The sequence below is a fragment of the Phaenicophaeus curvirostris genome, chromosome 2, assembly GCF_032191515.1.
Source record: "Phaenicophaeus curvirostris isolate KB17595 chromosome 2, BPBGC_Pcur_1.0, whole genome shotgun sequence".
Classification (NCBI taxonomy): Eukaryota; Metazoa; Chordata; class Aves; order Cuculiformes; family Cuculidae; genus Phaenicophaeus; species Phaenicophaeus curvirostris.
Genome location: NC_091393.1, coordinates 65,490,936 through 65,516,160, shown reverse-complemented (window position 1 = coordinate 65,516,160; position 25,225 = coordinate 65,490,936). Strand labels below are relative to the sequence as shown.

General features: G+C 40.7%; 1 protein-coding gene across 3 annotated transcripts in view; it reads right to left on the bottom strand.

The window, feature by feature from the left end:
- Window positions 1–3,908: 3,908 nt before the first annotated feature.
- The window catches only part of DISC1 (DISC1 scaffold protein), a 201,885-nt gene continuing 180,568 nt past the window's right edge, over window positions 3,909–25,225 (bottom strand). The window contains exons 13-15 of one of the 3 annotated variants that reach the window (XM_069852290.1): window positions 16,469–16,579; window positions 10,668–10,839; window positions 3,909–4,003 (exon numbers count right to left, since the gene is read on the bottom strand). In XM_069852290.1, the coding sequence (XP_069708391.1) occupies window positions 10,684–10,839; window positions 16,469–16,579 (267 nt within the window). In that variant the 3' untranslated portion in view covers window positions 3,909–4,003; window positions 10,668–10,683. Of the gene's footprint in view, window positions 4,004–8,020; window positions 10,840–16,468; window positions 16,580–25,225 lie in introns of those variants that run through there. The other 2 variants (XM_069852289.1, XR_011337009.1) reach the window with 2 other exon arrangements.

The window sequence follows — 25,225 nt, the reverse complement described above, 5'->3', positions numbered from 1 at the left end:
AGAACCTGGGGGTATTGGCTGATAGCCAGCAGAATATGAACCAGCAGCGTGCCCAGGTTGATGACATCCTGGCTTGTACCAGAAATAATGTGGCTAGTAGGACTAGGGAATTAATCATTCCCCTATATTTGGTACTGGCGAGACCACATCTCAAATAGTGTCTTCAGTTTTGGGCCCCTCACTACAAGAAAGACATTGAGGTGCTGGAACAGGTCCTGTCCAAAGAGGGGCAATGAAGCTGGTGAAGGGTCTGGAGTACAAGCCTTATGAGGAACAGCTGAGGGAACTGGAGCTGTTTAGTCTGGAGAAAAGGAAGCTGAGGGGAGACCTTATCACTCTCTAAAACTATCTGAAAGGAAGTTGTGGTGAGGTGGATTTTGATCCCTTTCCCCCAGAAGCAAGAGATAAGACAAGAAAAATACCCTCAAGTTATGCCAGGGGAAGTTTAAATTGGATATTAGGAAGTATTACTTCACTGAAAGGGTTGTCAAGCACTGGAACAGGCTGCCCAGGGAACTGGTGGAGTTGCCATCCCTGGAAATATTTAAGATGTGTAGATGTTGCACTTAGAGACGTAGTTTAGTGGTGGAGTTGGCAGTGCTACGCTAATGGTTGGACTTGGTGATCTTATAGGTCTCTTCCAACCCAAATGATTCTGTGCTAGGGCTGCTGAGAAAATAGGTCTGTATCCCTTTGTGGCTGTCAGTACTTAGAGGGATGACTAAAGACAGATCCTAGCTTAGAAAAATAAATATTTTGTTCTTCTCAAATAATCTTTAGAATTGCTGACTTACATTTTGTTTTCTTATTGTTGCTAAAAATGAGGGTTATGTCTTTCCTTTTCCTTTTTAAAATGGTTGTGCAGAATGGCTCCTGTGCCCTTTACAGAAGGAACTTTGTTTCAGCTGGAGAGAAAACATTCACAGTATTTTTTTGGGATGAGAGGTGAAAAAAAATCTAAGTAAGGTAATAATTTTACTTAACAAATCCAATGATGGCTTTGAAGTGCATGATGGGCACTGAGGTTTTACAAGCCCTTACACAGAGGGACTCATGAAATAAGCTATGCTAAATTATGCCCTTTGAAGGGACTTGCCTTGCATCTCCTGCCTCAGAGGATGAAAAGTGTCAGATTTGTGTGTAATTTGTAGAAATTCTGCAGTTTATGGCCTGACTCTGCTTTCTGTTTATTGCAAGAACAGCAAGTTCCTGTTGCCTTCTGAAAGCTTCTCATCTGTCTCTGAGCTGGAGGATCCAGGCTTGTACTTTACTTCTACAATGCCTGCCTGCTGGTGCAAAGTTTCAGGGACAAGTGTCATCACCCCTATTATTTTATGAGTGAGAAAGATATGAACCAAGAGGACTGTCTTCTACCACTTCCAAAGGGAAGGGACACACAAGAAGTCCAAGCAAATTTCACGTGCTGAAGGTATGCAGTTGTGGATGTCAGAGCTCTTTATCTTCTTGTCACTTAAGATTTCCTTAAGCAGCTCAGCTGTTACTTCAAACAGAGCAGTAAATTGTTCCTTCTACTTAAATCTTATGTTTGGGTCAGTGCTGCTTGTAAAGATGCAACAGAAATTAAACGCTCTTACTGGCTGCCATTAGAAGCATCCTCTGTGTGTATCTGTCTAATTTCAGGTTTCCCTAACATTTAAAGAACAGAATTTGGGATACATGTTAGTGCCATGCCTCTTGCCTCAGTTTTACTCCTGCTATCACTTTGTGACTCTCCTTGGAGAACTCTTTGTGATCCTGCACACTGTAATGTTCCCTCCAGCAAAACCTGTTAAAGGATTACTTTGACTTGTGATTAAAAGTGGCAGGGAACACTTGTCAGGTCTGAGACTGAACAAAGTAGTGCAATTTGCTTTCTGGGCTTTTTCTTTGCCTCTTACCTATGTTTGAAAGCTGTCAGATTGCCTGCCAGGCTTGGGAGGGTGTTGGGTTTTTCTTCAAGACTAGATGCTTAACCTGGAAAAGGGGTTGGGTGGGAAAGTATGTATTGAGGTGTAGACAAAGCTTTCCCCTCAATAGCCATTTATATAAACTCTTATACCATGTCCCCTGCTAGATAGGCTGAATATCTGTGAGGAGAAACTCTGAAGGTTCTCCAGAGGCAGAAAGAGCAGCTGAAAATCAGCATCAGGCTCTCAGGGAGTGACTGAGCCTATGGGAAGTGGGCATGCCTACTGGGCTTGCCCATGTAAGTGATGCCTGAGAAAACTCAGTTCAGGTCCCTTCAAGCTTGAAATCTGCTTCAGAGCAATGTTGTTGTTCCACACAAGCTGTGAGGGAAGTTGTTCCACCTCTTGGTGAGATTATTCTGGCACTGTGACCTCTTGGCCAATGGATGGGAGTTGAAGTACTGGCGTTTGGCTTTGTACTTGGTAGTCCTGCTGTGGCAACTTTTTTGCTCTGGATGAGAATTAAGCTTCATTCAGTGACACAGTGTGAGAGGCTTACAAGAGTGTATGATTGATATCTTGTCACCAAGTCATCAGAATACTTGACTTCTAACGGCTGCTGAATTTTGCGGTTTGTGTAGTCACACAGAATCTGTCTTTTCCTAGAGCACATGTTTCATGGAGGATGTCTTGTGGGCTTCATTCTTCTTCATCAGCCTAGGAGTTACACAAATCCCTGCCTAAATATAGATGATTGTGACACTTTTCTCTCAAGCCTCCTTGAAGCACTGTAGGCATTTTCAAAATCAAACTGTTCTCCTAACTGGTGGTGTTTTGCCTGTGTTTTTGAAGTTATAGCAAGAAGATTTGTAGATACCTTGAGCAAGTGGTTGGAGGCAAACAGGTCTGCTCTGTGCCTGGCTAGCCTCAACCTCTGAAGAGGCAGATACACGCGAGACTACTGAAAACAGCTTTCTCTGAGCTGACCTCCAGGAATCTTTAATTCCTGACAGGCATGCCTGCCTCCCCTAAGCATCAGGCTTCAAGCCAAAGGAGTCAAGGTGAAGCATCTGGGCTCTCTTTATTCCCCTGGAGCAAGCATGTGTGTGAGGAGGCACGTGCATACCCATGCACATGTGCAGAGTGCAGAGCTACAACCACCTGCATCTTGGAGCTGAGGTGCTCAGCCCACAGCAAAGGCAGAGTGCTGTGCAGGGAGATCAAAGAGGTGAGCTGAAATGAAAGCATTCCCCACTTGCAATGGGGAAAAAAAATCCTTGAATTTAAAATTTTTCACCTTTCTTTCAAATCTCTGCACTGTTTAGGACACACATATACCATGTGTTAAAGGGATGAATGTGGAGCATGTGTGTCTGCTGCAGCTTTTATCCTAGGGGCGGGCTGACAGGAGGGAAGGATAAGCACCCTGGGAGCTTCTGAGATAACTGACTTTACTTAGGTATCTCTAGAGGACCCTTTGTACACAGGAGTTGGTGTTATTTTCTAATACTGATTCAACTCCTAGAGATAAACACCACCTCCCATAATAAACAATCCATTGACAGTTTCAGAGGCAAAACTTAAAGATTACCAGTATCTTTCACAAAAGATAAGCAGGATCTGTTACCAATTTATAGGGAAAGTGAATAAAGAAATCCCGGAGTGATTGTTCCCCTGACCTCAATATATCTTCTGGGAAGAACTTTCTAAAGCGTGAGGACTACAGCTGCAGAAAAGGAGACATTAATCAGGCCTGATGATTTATTTATCTTTCAGGAAACAACATTGGTGCTTATTTTTTTTCCCACTACAGAAGATCATCTTTATTTTAATAGGATTATTAAGCATTGACATTTAAACAGAATAAATCAATATTACATTTCCGATTCAGGATAATAAAAAACACACAGAGTAGTAAGAAGGAAATAAAGCTGGTGATGCTTTGTTGTTCCCATGACATAACCAGGGAGTGGTACTGTGCTGGAAGAGCTGCTGTGTGTTGATGCCTTTTGTTCAGGATGCTAGGGAGAAGTTTTGCCAAGACTCAGGGGTTTGGTGCAGCTGTAGCACATATTCATTCAAAGAATTTGGGGCACCTGATGGGAAGACAAAGAAGAAATGTTTCCTGTCAAGATTAATGGAGAGAGATTGGCTTCACTTGCTACAGCTCATTATAGTAAATTAGCAATGACAAATCACGTGTGACTGTGAGAGGCAGGTTGCTCTTTTCACCTTTTCCTTCTTATTTAATAAAAACGAGCAGCAATCAGCTGATCAAACACCAGCACCATGAACCAAGACAAGTGGTGCCTGATGGCTATGGTGTTGGTTGGGTTTTTTTGGGTTTTCCTCTCTTGTGGAAGATACTGTGTAGTGATGCAAATGGTTGTGATGCCTCTTAGGCCTCAGCTGTCCAGCCACTAGCTCTGATACCAGCATCACCCATTCTTCCTGGTGCTGAACTGTGAAATGTGACCCCAGCCCCTTTTAAAGTAACTGCCTTGGGAGGGAGGAAATTTGGCTTGAAACCCTAGGCTCCTACCTAGTCAGGCTCTGAACCATTTTGTAATAGCTTCAATCTTGGCATCCCAGAAAAGATTTACAATAAGCCCTTCCTTAACGTTTGGTTTCACTTGCCCTTTTCAGCTAAGGGCAAGATCAGAGAGTAGGTAAATAGACTTTTCCAGCTTGCAGACACCCAGCTTCCCTGTCCTCCAACTCCACCTCTGCAGCTGAACAATACTTCATGAAATAATTTCTTCGTTCTGTGCCTTTTTATTGGATTTTTTTATTTTAAGCCATGAAATGCCTGTATTTAAGGTAAAGAACTGTGACTGTTCCTCAGTGCCATATGTATTACGTAGGCTGTATGAAGCTGCATTGTGGTGTTTTTTGAATCAAGTGCATTACATCTGGCATGCAGGAGGGCTTTCTTCACAATTTATGGGGGAAAAAAATATCCCAACCTTGCTTTAACTTTGAGAGGTAGTTTCTTGCTCCAATAGTCAATTATTCTCCCTGCTAGAAATGACTTATTTTTCTGTTGTGGAGGATTCTGCTAGACAAAACAGCCAGTAGGCATTGGAAGTCTTTCCAATAAGACATAAGTGGGTCACCTTTTGGTTTTTAGTTGACTAAGTTATTTGTAATAAGCTCTGCTGGTCTTCTGTTGTAAGGAAGTTAGTTTCTCCTAATCTCCATCCATTCTGGTACCTCTTTTCCTGAAATCTTGTCTGCTTTTGCTTTGTGGTTCCAGCAGAGTTGGCAACATGCATAAAGCCTTGTCAGTGCCATGGGCAGAGGGTAATGCCATGCTTCTCCTCTTCAACATTGCCCATCTAATTTGCGGAAATAGCCTGGTCAACCAGTCACTTGCTGCTCCAGGAACTCATGTTATTGGAAGTAGAGGAGTACGCTGTGATCCAAGCTTATCAGACAATAGCTAAGAACAAATATATTTCATTGCTTGACTGTTCCATATTTGAACCAGAAGAAATTAAACAGTCCTGATCTTTTTAAATTTCAGGGAAGATGCACAAGGAACATTCTGAAAATACACTTCAAGGTAAAAATAATAGGAAAGGAAAAAAGTACAATGGGAAATGGGATTAAAAAAAAAAGTTTCTGGAAGAGCACAGCTAGAGTAAGATGGATGTATCAATGTTGCCCCTCCCACCCCCCAGGGAGTGGAACAGTTTTGCCCTGGTATCTCTAACCCAATCCCTATGACACTGATTCCCGCACAATCCCAGAGAAGCTCCTATATACAGAACTGTGTCTGGCTCTGGGCTCCTGATCCAGTCTTGCATGGGGCTGCTTCTACAGGGAAGCCTGAGAGCGGGTGCAAAGCTTTGGGTTTTGTGAGTGCGCCGATACACTCGCGATCTTGAGCCTACTAGGGAAGATTACCTCGGGGTGGGGCTTCCTTTGGTGTTCCACAGTCTCATTGTCAGAAAAGTAGTATATTTAAGAGCTTATTTTCTTCCTCTCGTAAATTGTGTTTTCACTGCGGAAAGGTTTCTTAATTTTCCATTTCTCCAATAAGATCTATCATGTGTCTCCTAGCTGTAACTCTGTTTATTTTAATATTCTGTTTCTCCACTTGGTATTCCTGTAAAGCTGCTTATTGTTACAAACTATTTGTTCATCTTTGCAGGCGATTATAAGAACAAATAGCCTAGTGATGTATTGACTTTGTGTGCGTCTTTGACAACGCCCCAACACCCATTTTCCTAAGGCTGTTCTTCAGACAATAAAACAAAGAGTGACTGAACACCATGCATGTGAAGAAGTCAGACATTTCCTCACTCATCCAATCCCAGATGCTCTTTTCCCAAGCCTTATATTAAAACCTTCATTAGAAATTTTAGAGAAATGCTTTACTGTGGCTGCTGGCTTGGCTGCTTTTCAAGTTCAGAAAGAATCCTCTCTCAACAGTGCAGAGAAACATCCACGTGAGCCTAATATTTTAGAGCTTTTTTGTAGCATATGTTAATCTGAGCCTAAAGAAATCTCTTGGCCCCAGTCTCACTTTTTTTTTAATAGGATAGCAAGCTAAGAGGATACATCAGGATTATTCTAATCTTACCCTGGAGCACTCTCTAGCACTACTGCCTATCTGGGACCCATTGTTGCACTGTTTTCACCAGTGTTCTAGAAAGGATCTCTCTTCTTTGGTCCCTTGAGGATATGTTTGTACACTGTGAATATGTGTTAAACACAACCAACTACTCCTCCAAAGCACATTCAATGGACTGCTCAAGGTGAGCATCTTCCTTGTCTTGCAGCTCTCCGTTGTTTTTGTAGATGTTTCTGTACACAAAACCTATATGCTTCTCTATGTACTCCTCAAACCTTTGAGATGTGGGGTCTTAAGCAGAATACAGGAAGAAAAAGGGCTTATTTCTGATGGGACTCATGTTTGCAGCTGGTGGAAGGCAGTCCACCTAAAGCTTACAAAGTCCTAGCAAGTACGTGTGAAACTTGTTCTTGGGACACCCCAGTCACTCTTCCACCTATTATTTCATGAGGGCAATGACGGCATATAAAAGCCTGACTCCGACATCAGATATTGGTATATCTGCTGTAGTGCCATACATCCCTTCCCACGACCTTTCCTCATGGGTAAGGGAAGGGCTTTCCTCCCATAGGTGAGGAACTGAGGGAGGAAGTCAAGATTCAGTCACACAGCAAGACTGGCTGAGCCAAGCCAGGACTCAATTGCCAGTTTTACCTATGCATATCACTTGCTGCATGATATTTCTTTCTCTTTCACACTGAAAAAAAACCCATCAAAAAAACTCATCATGAAGAATTTCTTCCTAATGTCTAATCTAAATCTCCCCCTTGCAATTTAAAGACATTCCCCTCTGTCCTATCACTACAAGCCTTTGTAAACAGTCCCTCTCCAGCTTTCCTGTAGGCCCCCCTCAGGTACTGGAAGGTCGCTATAAGGTCTCCTCTAAGCCTTCTGTTCTTCAGGCTGAACAACCCCAACTCTCTCAGCCTGTCCTCATAGCAGAGGTGCTCCAGCCTTCTGATCATCCTCGTTGCCCTCTTCTGGACCTGTTCCTGTTCCAACAGTTCCGTATCCTTCTTATGTTGGGGATTCCAGAACTGCACATAGCACTCCAGATGAGGTCTCACAAGAGTGAAGTAGAGGGGCAGAATCACCTCTCTCAACCTGCTGGCCATGCTTCGTTTGATGCAGTCCAGGATATTGTTGGCCTTCTGGGCTGGGAGTGCAAATCACTGACTCATGTCAAGCTTCTCATCAGTCAGCACCCTCAAGTCCTTGTCTGCAGGACTGCTCTCAAATCATGTCAACTCCCATCCTGTATTAAGACTGTGGATTGGCCCAACCCAGGTGTAGGACCTTGCACTTAGCCTTGTTGAACCTCATAAGGTTCACGCAGGCCCACTTCTCCAGCTTGTCTAGGCCCCTCTAACTAACATCTGGTCCTTCTGGTGTCACAACTGCACCACTCAAGTCGGTGTCATCTGCAAACTTGCTGAGGGTGCAGTCAATCTCGCTGTCCATCTCATCAGTGAAAATGCTGTACACTGCACAGAATGCAATCAGACACTGGCTTAGTTAAAAACATACTTCTCTTTATTTGAAAGCTTTCTATCCACAGATAAAAGGCAGTTGATAGATTGCATAGTATACTTTTTTTTATTATGTTTATTATTCAGCATGTCTGAGAAAAGGAATGATTACTGGCTCTAACTCCCCACAACAAGCAGAGAAGTTAATGGAATAATAAATTTAAGTACTAGTAGTCCACTTTATGTATAAAATAAATGTTAACAGATACAAATATGACATGAATGATGACTGATTCAGTTTTCCTTCTCCTCCATAGTTCAGTGTCTTATTAGAGTGGTCGCATAAGCTGAGTTTTTATTAAATGCATCAGTGCTATGAAGCTGTGAGACACAAAATCCACACAGGTTTATTAATCGTATCTGAATGTCTTCAAGAAACCTTGCTAGTGGGAATGAGGATACTGTTGTTTTGCCCCTGGGATGGCTGGTTACTACCCCTGTTGTTGAGCTTTTGCTGCTGCAAGGAAGCATACTTCATGCTTCAGCTGCGGCTCATCATGTCTAAGACACACACAATGCCCACCAACCATTTACCAGGCACTACGTACTCTGTATGCAAAGGGCAAAACTCCACACATCCCTCTGTGTGTAGGAGAGCAGTTCATGAAATGTTAGAGTATTGGCCGTCATCTCTGGGGTGTCCTCATCATCCTAGATAAATATTCATTACTAGAAACTCAATACCCAGGCCCTCAGTGGCTTTGACTCATGGGCAGCTTCTACTGGCCTTAAGGAAACACACGTAAGAGAGATCTGTCTTGTCAGTGTGCTTTCCTTTCTGCTTACCTGAACTCATGGGGGTTTCCAATAAGTGTTTTCGGGCTAGCAGCCATCCCCAGGCAGCCTGGCTATATGTGCCCAGCCAGGGTTTCCCAGGGCAGCTGGTCCCATGCGTGGGCTGAACACCAGTGCGACAGGGTGCTGGCTGCACTTGGCAGGCTGGCCAGGTGTTGTCATAAGTCAATGCCTCTGTCTGAGGGAGTTTCAGAAAGTGTCAAATCTACTACAGAAGGTAGGTATCAAACAGGGACTGTCCAGAAAAATGTGGAGAAAGAAACTTGTCAAACAGAGCAGTGGTAGAGCAGCAAGAGATCTCCATTTAAGACTGTGGATGAGAACCAAGTAGCAGAGCCCATGCAAGGTGGAGATCCATGAGTCCTTACCACAACATGGTTGCTGGCCCACATACAATGAGAAAAGTCAATCATGACCTGAATAAAAGGGCTGCAATTCCACCCTGAGGATCTGATGACTACAGAGACCTGAGATCTGCTCCCCTGATTCAACAACCATATATGCCTGGATGCAATTATAATCCTGTTGCATCTCAGCTGCCTGGAAACTTTTTTTTATCCTCCCTCTATATGTACTTAATATTGAGGTAGAAGTTTCAACTAGTATTAAAACACACAGAGAAAATGAACACAATCTTGGTGGGCTAGTAGCCCAATGACCTTCAAAATTTGCAAAAACCTTCACAATGCAGCTATAAAATGAGTAATTTAAGTAGTAGGAAAAAAGTAATTCTAAGAATGTCAGAAAAATAGTATAAAAATACAGTACTGAGTTGCAAGACATTTTCTTCATCTGTTAGCTTTCAAAAAAAAACCCAACCCAATATCAGATTTTAAACAAATTTTCCCTCTGCAACAAATGGCAGAAGTAGACATTTTGTGACATCAGATGTATATTGTTATCCAAGTGAGAGTACATGGTGAATTTCTAAAGGCATTAACTGTTTTGAACAATGGTCTAAATACAGGTCATCTATATTAGTTGGCTTCAGTTGAACATGAATTATTTCCTATAAAAATACATGTTTAAGTATGTACATACATACATACATGTCTGTAAAAAAAGAAACAGCATTCCTTCTACATTTATAAGGAAGATCAAAGTGATACAATAATAGTAATAAACTTTACAAGGAGACTTAAATGACTTCTTGTTCACACAGCATTTAAATATAAGGAACCCAAATCACAAACAGTATTTTTTTGTGCTTTACAACTCCTGTAGTACTAAAACAAGTTTCTATTAATACCTAATGAAGAGAATTAAACTACTGTTATAGAGGCAGCTGTTAGTTACCTCCACGCTACTCAATATCACTTAGTAAATGAGATCCAAATTTCAGTCGAAAGAACTTGGTTAGCTTGAATTTCATCCTGTTGATTTAATTACTGCAGGAATGTGAAAATACATTCAGTGTAAGAAAGCTGTTAAAGCCAAAGGATAAAAAGAAGCTCTTATTATTCTTACAGCTATTTTTCAAGAAATACTAATGTTCCAGCTTTAATGCTACATTTTCAAATTGTGGGGGAAAAAAAATCCATGAGTAAGGAAGAGGATACCTTTCACAGTCTTCAAGAAGGTTTCACTGACATTAAAGGCAACTTTGTAGACTCCCTTGAAATATATCAATTTGTAATCTACACATTTTACAGGGGCTGCTCTGCTCTAAAGCTGTTTCCCAATCTGTGCCAAAACATGTGAGGCTGTGTAGAACACTTCTGATGATAGACCTCCAGGCTCTGTTTCTCCGTAATTGATTTAGTTATTAGTTATGCAGGGAGAAAAGAGATCCCTGAGGCTTGGTAAAATGATATTGAGTTACTAAAAGCAGCCCTTTGTGAATTAATGTCATCCTACCAGATCTTTCTTCTCATTATTCCTTCAAGTCTTGTTTTCCTGGACACCAGCTGTCGCAGAAGAAGTCTCCAGTCTTTTCTCCTCCTGCCTCCCTGGCTGGCTGAAGTTGTACAAGCATGGTCTGGAGTGTCTCCTTCACCACCTGGATCTCCCTCTGAAGAGACTGTGACAGCTTTATTAAGGAATAAATCTATAGGTGATTGGCAGTCCCTTTTCTCTTTCCAAGTTATTAAATAAATTCTTGTTCTGCTGCTCACAACAGATGGCCATAGCTATCTAATAGTACCTTCTTCCATATTGTTTGGATTAAATATTAATACATTTCTCACACTTGTATCATGGAGGCAGCAGCACTAGCTGCGCGTTCCCCACTGGTTAGAGGGTGGATTTTTAAACTAGAGACACAGAGGCAGTAGATCAGACACCAGGTTAAGGCAACAGGGGATCAGGAGCAGCCTGAGACATAAGCAAAGTGACCACAGCTTGTGTGGCATTAGAAAATTCATCATGTGCTATGCAAATTTTCATCTTTACATACCCACAAGCATTTACTATGATGTCTTAGTATGTTCACCAAGATACTACTAATTTCTGGATAGGTCTATTAATTTAAAGACATTCTGTTTCTGATTACAAGTAACATCAGCACACACAAAGCTTCTATCCTAGGATCTCAAAGCACTGTATAAGGACAAATTAATTCTGCTTTGCATCTTCTCTGAAGTAAAAAACATTATCATCCTCTTATAAGCAGTTCTGGACTGTCCACCACTCAGCAATTTAATCATAATACTCTGCTGAAAACCTAACTGCTAAAACAGAAAATCTTCAGTTTATGAAAACCATGAAGCCTCTGAAATTTAATTACTTCTGACACACAGTCTGTGACTACGTGCTGTTATTTGTAATATCCCAAATGATTTCAAAATTCTTTTCAGATAGAGAGAAAAGCAAAATTGAAACATTTCACTGCCAGTGGATCAAACGTCTGAGGAAAATTAAGGGGACAGGGAAAGAAAACCTTACACAACAGGAAGATGGGACAACAAGAGATGACTGCATAGTCAACCTACAGCAAGTTTCAGTAACTTCATAAATAAAACCACAACCAGCCGTAAACTAGTAACTGTGAAATGAGTCTTTATGGCTAGGCAAAAGAGATGGTATAAGGCTGAGCACGGAATCTCTATCAATATATGGAGGTTATTGCTGGATAAAGAGCTTCACCCATTTAAAAACACAAAAAACCTAGCTTTGCATGGGTCCACAGGCAAACGTGTCCTTCATGCTTAAATTTTCTATCCAGAGCTGCAAATGTTGAGCCAACATCAAAGGCAGGAGCCAAAATGAGTTCCAAAGAGGAACATTTTTTGGTACTGTTCTCTTCCTGTGAAAAACTGGCAAACCCTTTCTAAAGTCTCACAAGCAATAAAGTCAAGTTCTTGGCAATAGCTTCATACAAGTTCAATCCATACTCCACAACAAGGATGGCCACAAGGGTGGCCACCAGCCTCCTGAGCTGGAATAAGAAAAGCTTTGCCAGGAGGTGGAGGGAGCCGATACTTCTGCTCTAATTAGCATTAGTGAGATCCTATCTGGAGTGCAGGGTCCAGTTCTGGGCTCCACAGTTCAAGAAAGATATGAACTTTATGGAAAGAGTCTAGCACAGGGCTAGTTTAATGGACTGCCATATGAGATGCTGAGAGAGCTAGGACTGGTCAGCCTGGAGAAGGCTCAGGTGATCATTCCAATATATACAGATACCTGAAGGCTGGACTTAAGAGCAGGGGCCCAGGCTCTTTTCACTAGTATCCACTGGCAGAACAAAAGGCAACAGCAAAAATTCCAGAATAGGGAATTGAATCTGAATACAAGAAATGTTTTTTTCTACTGTGGAGTGGTCAAACACTAGAACATGTTGCATGGAGAGGTTTTGGCATTTACATCCTTAGAGATATTAAAAACCTGACTGGATGTAGTCCTGGGCAACCTGTGTGTTCTCAGAGCAAAAGAGTAAAATAGCCTTTGGAAGTCCATCATTCACTTATTACAAAATACAGGGATACTCGTGGAAGTGAAACTTCATTAGGATTTTTCCATTTCTCCCCTCCATTACTGTCTAACTCCTTCACAGCCACAAATGTATTTCTACCAACTAACATAACACTCCTCCATGCAAAACCCAAAATACTACCCCCTAAAAATATTCAGCAAAAAACCCCAACAGAACAACTGCAACATTTTGAAAACTGATCACTTCAGTGACGTGGATATCAGATCTGTCTCCAAAACAAGTTGTTCCAGCACAAAATGAAGACAAAGAAGCTGCAGCGCATGGGTAGAAATGCACTGACCCACAGCACAAACGAGAAAGGTGGAGCCACGTTCTCTCTCTGTGAGGCACAATGGGAACAGCCCACCCCACCCTCCTGCCATTCAAATTTTGGGATCCCAACATTTCTTACAGATGGGCCTAGACTTTACACTCCTGATTCTGTCAAAAAGCTATACTGGTGTAAAGCAAGACTTGTATGAGGGCCTGATGTACCATAGACGCGAAGGGTTAGTCAAGTGACCTGCAATGCCTAATGAATGTTTAAGCACAAAATTCTTTTTTCAAAATAACTGTTTAAAACACCCATTTTTGGGTGCGAAGTGGTGATTGCTTTTATAATAATAGTCCAGTCAAGTTTTCTTCCAACAAAAGCATTTTCACCAGGAGGAACTATTACAAGCATTCAAATTGTCTATCAAAAAAAAGTAACTGCTAATTAAGAACAAAAATGACTGTGAAATTGCAATATAGGCTCCATTTAATTTTACTGGGAATTCCAGGCCTTTACTGTCAGCAAAGTAACACCTCTCATCAGCTCTGTAGACATAAGAATGAGTCACCTCTCATTCTTTGGTTTTTCCAATTAATGATGTGGACTGTTTTCATACACTCACCAATGATTAACCGTAATTGCATGTTTTGTGGGTTTGTTTGATTATACTACACAGAATTTAGAAAATATTTACCACTCCTCTCCCTCCCTCTGCTATTGTTTCATGCTTCTTATACTAAGGTACAGTTCAATATCTTCCCTGAAAGACTTCAGTAATAGGCAAGAATGCCAAGTAGCTCAGCGCATATACTCAGGACTAAGAAATATCACTGGATTTCTCCTTTTTCAGGTTGTGCTGGCAATTATGAAATGCAGCATGGTTGATTTAAGTCTTCTATGCCATCAAAATGTAAGATGAAAAACAATGACATCTGGGATTTTTCTTCTAATACAAACTTAATTATTAATCAAAGCTCTGACACACACTAAACATTGGCAAATGGCTCGAGAGCATAAGGAATTTATTTTTCTCAGTGGAGTTTTTAAAAGCCTTTTAATAATCAGTGACAGAACTAATTTACATCTCTGCAGACCCTAGTCAGATTTTTGACCTAATACAGCTTGTAAGAGTCACGTGTAAGGCAGTTTTTGAGGGGACGAGAGTAGGAGAACAAGAGTTTGAAAAACTTATTTTCTTTACAATTCTAGATCTGTTAAGCTCCTACTCAGTTTTCTATGGATTTTTAATGAAGACTGAATCATTGTCCAATATTTGGGATATGAAGTTGCTTTACTCAAAATCAAATAAACTTCTGTGCAAAACAGATCCATCTATTAATAATAAACTGTTCAACTCAGGCTAATTATTGCCACCAATCTCAGTGTCAGTCCTGCAATATAGGCAAGTTACCAATGAGCAAAAGTTTAGTTTAGATGCAATGAGCACATTTCATTTAAAAAACCCAACAATATATAGGTCTGTAGCACTGTAGTAGCTATTTTCTCATTCCTTTTTGAAGTAGAACAGAGCAATTACATGTACCAGATGGTAACATTTTATGCACATTGATCTGGACTTCCTCTGAAATAGCAACTGAATGTTAATGAGGGATAGCTGAATTGCTGAACTCCTTCTCTGTACGTCTCTATGTTTTAAACATGGTTTCTTATTTTGTGACTGACTGTTTTGCTAGGAGGACCAGGATATCACACAGTGTGGATTTCTGTATTTAAATAACGTGAGCCGAATTTCACTGATAGAAGAAATCAGATCTGTATCAGGCAACTGTGGATTAGAATGAGACTAATCTATAACTTTTCTCAAACTTTCAACGATTAGATTTTATTTTTTAAACTACGTCTTGGCAGTTTCAACAGCTACAAAGAAATATGCATGCTTTATAGAAAATTCAAATACTACTACTTACATACTTGCACTGTATTTCCTCCGGTAAGCAAAAAAGCAGGTTTTCAGCTTATTTCACCTTACCCAGTAAACGGTAACTATGATCAGACTTGACTGTTTGGTTTGATTATGAACTAAAACTTTGTCCACTGCAAAGAATCCATTACTCCAATCCTTAGCATTCTTCTATTGAGAGTAAGTATATGTAAGGGAGGAAGGAAGTAGATGCTCTGCACACACACACACGAGACGGACGTCCATATAGCTCTGAAAAAAAGGCTCATAAACAGCATTTGGGAAACACAACTGCAACCAAGCACACACACTGTAAATATAATTAAAAGAATATTGTAAACAGGCCTGTGGCAAATACAAGAAAATAATCTTCCTCTAAATTCAAACAATTAGTAAAGAAAGATTTGAAGTAGTAACAGCTTATTGATTGGATTTCTCCCCTTTGATGCAACCCTCCTGAACACCTTCCCTCTAACCCACCCCCTCTTAAAGTTTATCATTCTGATACCTTGAAAGAAACCAAGTTGCTAGAATAGAAATTTTGCAATGAGCTGGCAGTAGGTGCCCAGTTACCTAAAACAACGGTATTTCCACACACTAATTGTTATCCTTTCTCTAAACTCCCTCCTTCAGGACTGCCTGCCTCAGCTCAGGAGAAACTGAATCCTTCCCAGCACCAGTGTCATCTAAACTCACCTTCAGGTGTCTGTAAGGGCTTCTCTGCTAATCTTTCCAACCTGAATTTATTAGACTTTCTTCATTACCCCATTGCCCGCTACCTCTTCTCCACTAAAACCTAACCACCTAAGTACTGTAATCTTCCTCAGCCTCTCTGGTTCTTATTCTCTTTTCCCGTTCTCTGAAGAATAAAATCTCTTTTGTGATGTTACAGTACATTGCTCTTAAATTTTGAAAAATGTCCACAGATGTAGGACCAACAAACGCCTCACAAAGGTCAAGCAATCTTCAACCAGATACGGAATGACAGATGAATCACAGAGAGATAAAGGTGTTTTATAAGACATTATATCATGTGGTTACTTACACAGCAGTGTTAGAGGGAGATTAAATTGCATGTTATGTCACATGGTGCACAACATGCCCATTTTTTAAAAAGGAAAAAAACCCCAAACTACATGTGACAATCCACACAATCTGAGCCAATGATATTACATTCAGTTTAGCAAAATCATATTGAGAAACGCAGGTGTGTGGATGTATTCAGGTAGCTTTTGGTGCACCAGGTATTTACTTATGTGAGCATTACAAACAAAAGGATTTTAACTGTAGAATAAAGGCTTTTCAGTGCCTAATCTCAATTTTCAAAGAGTTAACTTCTGTGTAAACCAATTAAAACTGGATCAGACCACAGTAAGAAAACTTGCTACAACAAAAATGCCCACTTCAGCAACACAGTCAGTTCTCCCTTCTTAATGTATCTATTCTACATTGAGAACTAGTACACCATGAGAATCAGAAAGGCAAGTACTTTGCATGCATATTTACATAGATTAATACATATCTAAAGCCATATGAAAAAGGATATGAATAACACCTTCATCAACTCTGCAGATGGAAGTTTGCAGTTGATCTTCCAGATGCATCAATTTCTCACTTATTGCTTCGCATTTTTCTCCCAACTCCGCAGAAAACATGAAGAACTCCTACAGGAAGTTGAAAAAGAAAGGAAAATACGTTTGGTGCTGACTGCACTTTTCTAAATCAAATTTGCATCAAATTAAGGGGGAAATAAAATATTAGTAAGGGGATATGATACTTCGAAGTGCTAAGACATTGTCTGAAAGCTAATTCCTATTAGAAAGGAAAAAGAGTAGTTACTATATAACAATTGGTGATTCATGAGAAATGGAACAAGCTAGTAGTCTCAGCTTACATCTCAACAGCAAAAAGTCAGGAACTCATTTTCAGCAGAGGACTAAAGGCATATGAAGACTTAAGTGCTCTCCCTCTTCCCCATTGTCTCAGCACTGCAGGAGAGAGAAATTACATGCTGACTACGCCATTCAGGTTCCTACATTTCAAGTTAATCAGTAAATACCATTTACACTTCTAGGCCATTTAAATATTTCAAGAAGCATCACTTTGGCATTTCTTATAAATGTACTTACTTAAATCTCTTAAAATGTACTTACTTTTTTTAGGAAAAAATCTGGCTATAATATTTATGGACTTTGCTCAACTAGTCAGAGAAAATCCATCAAGGTCTTCAAGACCCTAAATTCTATGATTACAAGATGAAACTACACTTTTTTACTGTGTTATCATGAAACAAGACTAAATTTTTAAAAAGAATGGTTCCATATACAGACAAATGCTTTTTCTATTTTAAACTGAGTATTTTAAACCAGCAGCAAATTCCTTCCCATAAGTTTGTTTCATTTCAGATAAAGTACACCAGGGTAACTTGTGTTGACTGTTACTTTGAGAAATGACCTGAATAAGCAGCAAATTAGCAGGTGGCAGGGATCAGCCAATTTGTGCCACACAGAGGCCTTTCCTCTCCCTCCCAAGGTAGTACAGTGCTGTCCACAGTGAATGACAGGGGTTATCCAAAAGGAAAAGATTACAGTCAAGTTGAAGTTCTGCTGGAGCGATGTTGAAAAAACTGGAGTCATTCATCAGATGAAATCCAGACAACTGGATTTTCTCTAAATCTAAGTCTATGCGCTCATCTATATAGCCAGCTGCACAGGTAGCCATAAAAAATGTTCAGTTTTTGTCCTTTCTGTACTTGGAATCCTTTGTACTGATTTGTTGCTATAATATCAGGTATGAATGGAAGTTTAAGAGAAATTTAGCCTTCAAACACATTCCAAAGAAATCATTCTGATATTTGTTGTAATGCTGCCTATTGTGAAACAACATTATTTTCAGTAAACACATTTACCACACCACAGTTCTGTCCTATCCTTATATATTGCATCACACACTGCACACATAGAGAAGAGCTCTGTTTGCTAGCACATCCTCTGTTACAGCACAGATCTTTGACCTTTCTGTCTTCCTAGGTCTTCTGCCAGACATGGCTATTCAGCAAATCACATGGGTACGCAACCAGCTGCAGCTTGAACCCTGGATAAGTGAGCCGAAGAGAAATGCTGCAAACAACAATAGCTTAGAGACAGAGAAGCACAACCTGAGAGTCAGTTGGCTGAGTCCCTGGCTCTATACATGAGACCTGAGCAGCCATATTCAGAGTCATTAGCAAACAGCAGAATCTACAGCAGCGCTCCACAGAAATTATAGACATAAAAATGACCCACTGTTTTTAAAATCAGAACAGGTGAGAAGTTACACATTTTCCCTACAGCACCTAGGAACGTCCTTTTCTCAAGACCAAGGGCAGAATCACAGAATTGTTTACGTTGGAAAAGACCTTTAAGATCATCATCCCACAAACCTAAACAGCAAGTTCATCATTAAACCATGATGCTGAGTGCCACATCTATTCATCTTCTAAAAGCTCTGGAACGAGTCCAGAGAAGAGCAACAAAGCTGGTGAGGGGGCTGGAGAGCAGGTCTTACGAGAAGCGGCTGAGAGAGCTGGGGTTGTTTAGCCTGGAGAAGAGGAGGCTGAGGGGAGACCTCATTGCTCTCTACAACTACCTGAAAGGAGGTTGTAGAGAGGAGGGTGCTGGCCTCTTCTCCCAAGTGACGGGGGACAGGACAAGAGGGAATGGCCTCAAGCTCTGCCAGGGGAGGTTTAGGCTGGACATTAGGAAAAAAATTTTCACAGAAAGGGTCATTGGGCACTGGAACAGGGTGCCCAGGGAGGTGGTTGAGTCACCTTCCCTGGAGGTGTTTAAGGCACGGGTGGATGAGGTGCTAAGGGGCATGGTTTAGTGTTTGATAGGAATGGTTGGACTCGATGATCCGGTGGGTCTCTTCCAACCTGGTTATTCTATGACTTTATGATTCTATAATCTCTTCCAGGGATAGTGACTTCACTACTTCCCTGGGCAGCCCGTTCCAACGCTTGACAACCCTTTCAGTGAAGTAATGTTTCCCAAAATCCAGTCTAAACCTCTGCTGACACAGCTTCAGGCCATTTCCTCTCATCCCATCACTTGTTACTTGGGAAAAGAGATCAACATCCACCTCACGACAATCTCTTTTCAGGTAGTCGTAGACAGTTGTAAGAACTCCCCTCAGCCTCATTTTCTTCAGACTAAACAGCCCCAGTTCCCTCAGCTGTTCCTCATAAGACTTGTGCTCCAGACCCTTCACCAGCTTCACTGCCCCTCTTTGGACATGGTCCAGCACCTCAGTGTCTTTCTTGTAGTGAGGGGCCCAAAACTGAAGACAGTATTCAAGGTACGGCCACACCAGTACCAAGTACAGGGGAAGATGAGGAAAAAGGCTTCCATCCAGCTGCTAAATCATTATGTAGCACACCAGTAGGACTCCATATGCTGTTAGGGAGTGGGATGACCCAGCCAATTTATATCAATATAAAGCTTTTAAGGAATCACTCTGTGACAAGCATGCAAGAAACGATGACAGTTGTCTGAAAGAACTTAGGTCTCAGGCTAGAAGAGTCAGTAAATCGTAAAAACCTAGTACTATGAAAGCACATCTAAAATTAAAACCATCTAGAGAAAGCTACACCTCTGAACAATGATTTTTCACAGTTAATTACACATAAGAAAATCAGGTCTTCACATAACCATCGCAAATGCAAGATAAGCAAGACAAAAACATCCAATACTATACAATCATTGAACAGTTAATTTAGGAAGAATAGCTTTTAATTAATTGAAAAGCTCTTAAGTATTTCTCAGACAGACAAAAGTCATCAGTGAGGTTTTCAACCCAGATTCTTTCTATAGATTGTGTACTTCAACAAAATAAATTAGTTTTGTACAAACCTTGAAGTATCTTATAGTGACACATCAAAAGTTGATTCTTGCTCTTACAACATCAATATATAGAATCATAGAATAACCAGGTTGGAAGAGACCCACTGGATCATCGAGTCCAACCATTCCTATCAAACACTAAACCATGCCCTTTATGGAATACTTTAGTCTGATCCAGTCACTGCTTTTATCAAGAACTATTACTATATGAGATTTTGGATCACATACATGCTGTCAAGGAGGATAACACTTCTAGTCCTGATACAAAATTCTCATTTACTACATACAGTCACAGTGCAGCTGGATGACTACATTTATTGATGTACTGCTACATAATCTGCATGATTTTTTGACATTTTCTTCTCCCCTTTAAAATAAAACTTCACAGCCAAGTAATGTTCCAGGAAGGATGGATGGAAGGAACCCAGTGAAAAAGCCCCCAAAACCCTAGGACTTCAGGTAACGCTGATCCGCAAAAAAGGCATCTCACTTGCTTTACAGCAGTACTAACCTGTGTTTGGGGGTTCTAAGCTTTGGCTAGTAGCTTCTACCCTGCTGCAGTTTCAGCCAAGGACTTCATTGGTGCACCGGTCTTGCACTGAATGTGCTTAGAAATAACAGACTAGGGTTAACTCACTAGCTTTCATTCTTTTGCCAACTGAATACTTATTCTCACCTAAAGTAAAATGTCCATTCTATCTCATGTGAAAAAATGTAGTATATTCCCCCTGAATTATCATATTCCTAGTACATAATGAATTATCTAAAACTTTAACACAAATCCTATTTACTTTGCAAATTAAGATAAATGAAAAATGACTACTAGGAAAGCATGCTCAGTGCAGAATTGTTACAACAACATAGGAAGGCAGGGAAAGCTGAGTAAGTTTAAAAAAGCAACAAAATTGTTTATACCTTTGAACACCTGAAACCTATCTGATCATAACTGTATGGTTAAGACTATGGTTGCACTGCAGTGTCACTAAAACAACTCCATAAGATAGGAGCTAGGAGCTATATTCTATTACTTATAAACTCCTAATAGGTATTTTGCAGCTTAATTCCTCTTTAATACAGCAACAATAGCAAATGGATAAAACTATTTTTGCACCTACATGACGCAACAGCCTTCTTAGTTGAAATGAGAAGTTTCTCCATAACTAAGACAAGCGTCCTCTCTCAGGGACTTACTTCCAGGCACTAGCTGAAAATTGCAGGAGGTTCATGATATAAATTATGATTTTCCAGAACATATATATGGCTTTTCTTTTTTGGTTTAGAAAGATGGGGTCATGCAGAGAACTTTAATTTAATGTCAAAAAGAGTAATAAATGAAATGGAAAAAAACATACTGCTCTCAAAAACATACAGGAAGCATTCTAAATATTCAACAAATTCCACAGCTTCTGCCCCCAGATCCTCATCTGAAAAAAATTCGATAACCTAGAGGAGTAGATAGGAAAGATTTCTCTCAGTGTCACTGATAACATTTTTACTTGACGTTTGTCTGGGTAGGTAGGGAAACTGATGTCAGTGACACACAAACTACTGAAAACAGCTCTGGATTGGAAAGCAGCACTTAACACTGATCAACAATCTCCAAGAGGAGAGCAGACTCTACCTCCAGCTCAACATATTACAATACAACTCATCTAAGCTTGTAGGTTATGTCAATGCTACAAGCTACTGTAAGTCTCAAGACTTCTTTGGGTATTTTTGCACTAACAACACTTTTAGGAAGTAGCTAAGAGAGATTACAGGAGTCAGGGAACAGCTGAGATGCAATAATGCTTTTTGGATTTTTCTGTGAACAGGGCATGTAGCTGATTCGGCTTCTTCCCCTCCACCCCCCCAACCCCAAATCTTTGAGCAAGCAAAACCAGCACAAATACGGCCCTGATATGTTATTTTTTTTAAGGTGAAAATCTTCTGCCTTCTCATGGAAAGTAGAAATTCTCATTCTCTCCCAGAATGTCTGATGCAAGAAACAGGAAGAACAGATAATGTTCCAGCTGATGCACAGCTGGAGCATCAGTATATTAAATTAAGAGCAGAAGGAATGATTTCCACTTCTGTATTCCTTCATTTTACCCTTTTACAAGTCATTTTAGTAACCTACCAACATGTCCTCAATAACACTACTCAAGGAAAATGTATGATCAGCTTTTCCAGTGCCAACACCTTCCATGCTCTCTTGGATACATTTCAGCAATTTTACATAGAAGAATCAGTATTGTAGTAGCTATGGATTAGAGTCTCTATTAAGATCTTTGATGGTTGTGCTGAGAAGCAGTATTCCCAGATGTAACCTTAAAATTCATTCTTCCTACAGAGGACTTTGTAAAAAAGGCATTGCCTTACTTCAGTCTAGCAATATCATAACCCCAATAACATAAAAGCCTTAGAAGACCTTCTGCAGAACATCAAAGCCAGTTTTCTTCCACTTGTACTAAATCCTCTCTCTCCTCTAATAGTTAAAACTCATTCATAATAACACAAATAACAAATATAGAAAGTTGCCCTTACAGACAGACACTTTGCATTATGGCACAAAGTTTAAAACAGTGACTTATTGTTGGCAGAAGTGCTGCATGCTTACCCTCTCTCCCCTTGCAGATGTTAACAGAAGCTACGAGCACTTGAAGCTCCAGAAAGTCAGGCCAGGCCACCATTGGGCACTGGACCAGGCTGCCCAGGGAGGTGGTTCAGTCACCTTCCCTGGAGGTGTTTAAGGGCCAGGTGGACGAGGCGCTTAGGGGCATTTCAGATGTCCTACCATGTGTGCATTGCCCTGGGCAGGTGTCACAGAGGAGGAAGGCAAAGTGGCCACTGAGAGAGGCCTAATCTCTTACTCTGAAAATAATGTGTGTTTCATGACCAACACCATTATAGCACCACAGCAAGGCTGGCTAGGAATCAACCAGGGACCAAATCCTGCTCTGTGACTTGCAGTGAGGTCAAGCCCAGTGTGACTGTCCTCAGCTGATGTTTCTCTATACAGCTCTTAGCAGCTGACAGGGATTTTGTGGTTCTGCTTGCAGGATACAACTTGCTCCAGGGCTAAACTGCCCATACAGTGAGCAGCTTCTCCTAATGCAAACTTCCCTTGCTACAAACCAAGACTGTTACGTTTCATTTTACCCTGACATAGCACACAATCATAATTAACCATTGGTCCTCATTATCATTATTTTTAATGTGATTTTAAGAATTTTTACTTTCAACCAGACCAGGATTTTTAAAGCTTTTATTTCTATCCCTTTCCTTACTTTTCATCAGTGTATTCCTATTTTCTACAGTGAGGTGTCCAGACCGTTGCCTCTGGAGGCTTCAACATTCTCAGCTAGGCACAGTAATTATTCCTGTCTTACAACTGACATTCCCATTAATGAGGCTACAAATGACATTTGCCTTTTCTTGAAGAAGGATGAAGGTAATGAATTCCACTCTATTTGTAGTTCACTATAACCCTAGGTTCTGTTTCTGCAGTATTGCCATCTTAGCTGCTATTTACCATCTGTATGCATAAATCCAACTTTTCTTCTTCCTCAAATGTAATTTGCACCTGTCTTTTAGCATATCCCATCTTGTTGATTTCAGACTATTCTTTCAATCTATCAAGAGCATTAGGAATTCTAATCCTAATTGAAATTATGTTGACTGGCACATAAACTCCTGGTCTACCTCCTTTTAAAGGCAAATACCAAGTCTGCCTTTTACTGATCCCCTGGGACTTTAAGATTCCTCTAGGAATTTTCAAAGGAGCTTGTTAATGGTTTGGAGATTGTTTTTCTTGGCTCCTATGCTCTCAGAAGAAATTTCATCAGTCTAGTCTGACTTGAGTACATCCCACTTGCCTTAAGACTCCTTTACTGTATTCATCTCTTGCCACCTTGTAGGGAATACTAAGAGCACTACATAGATGGGCACAGTTTATCACTTTTAGAGAGACCAAAAGTGAAGAAAATAAGGAATAAAAAAATATTACTGCCCTCTGTTCTCATTTCATTATTTTCTCATTCAATTATCTTATTAGAAGACACGCATGCCTTCTTTCATCTACCCCTTACATATAGCCTATCCCTTAACTCCCTTGCTGCTTTGCATGTCTTTTGCTTACAGTAGCTTACAGTGTTCTGTGATCTTCTTGGTTCACTCGTATACTGTGCAGCACCCTTTCAGGCTCATCATTAGCACTGTTTTTGACCTTTCCTCTTCTAAATTCTTCAGGGCCAGTGAAGATTTTCTGACGTAGATATGTAGTATGTTACTGTGCTTGCTCTCTTCTGCACCAAAAGAAGATGGTGCTGTTCTAAAATTACTATGTCTTCTGGAGGGTACCAAAAATCATCTGCATATTCTTCCTCTTACAAAACTGGACCCACAGAAATTTACCTGTGTTTCCCTGACTTTATTTAGCTGAGTTTTTCTTTCATACAAGTGCTGATCCGCCTTTTCTCAGAAGAGGAATCATGGCTATTTCCTGATTACTTTTGCTCTTATTATCTTCCACTTACAGACTGCTAGCTTGTTCCTTCAGCCTGTCTATGTGTATTTAGGAGAATGCAGCACTACAACATGCTCCTCCATTTCTCATATGCAACAATTCAGGCCTAAAGCCTTCCAGACAGCTGTTTCGCAACTGTGACCTACCTCCTCCCCACCACCACACGATTTTCCCCACATTCCTTTTGCTTGCACTGATGCCTTTCCCTCCTCCGCAGGGATGCAACACCACATGGGAGTGCTAAATGACTCATCACAATTACAACCTAATGCTGGCAATTCTTCCCCTTGTGCATCTTCTATTACAGATATAGAGGAATGTCTTTGGAAAAGCAACTACACAGGAACAAAGCTTTCCACTGCCTTTCATTACCCTGCTGTGGTCTCAGAGATGGCAGTCTTCCCAGTCTCATCTCCAGTAGACTGAAGATCTTTCCTGAGTGCAAACTTCCTAAAATCAGTTCAGACTACTTCACTGGCTCATTTAATAAAATGGGGATAATTCCAGCTCCTGCTGTGGGAGGATGAGGCTTTTTACTGAGTTACCAATAAAAATTGATGGTGGGCCAGGACTTGGAAAAGAAACAAAAGCATGAAAATGTTTTCTAACATGTACACCCTTCTGTGCTAGGAGTCATCATAGCTGGGTATTAATTATAGGTGGTTCCTAGTATTGTTCACTCCCATCTCTGCTCCTGAGTCCCTAAAATGCAACAATCTGGAATGACTAGCAGGGTGCTCTCCTTTTGGCAGCAGGGAGACTGACAGGAGTGGATTAGGGGACCAGAGCGTAAAGGAATATTTAGGCAAAGCCTTTACACGGTACAGAGTGCTGACAGTTTCACAGAGCTTTTATAGAGCTGCCTACAAGTCAACATCAATCCAGCTGTGGCAGTATGGGAGAGCCTGGCTTTCTAGCAGATT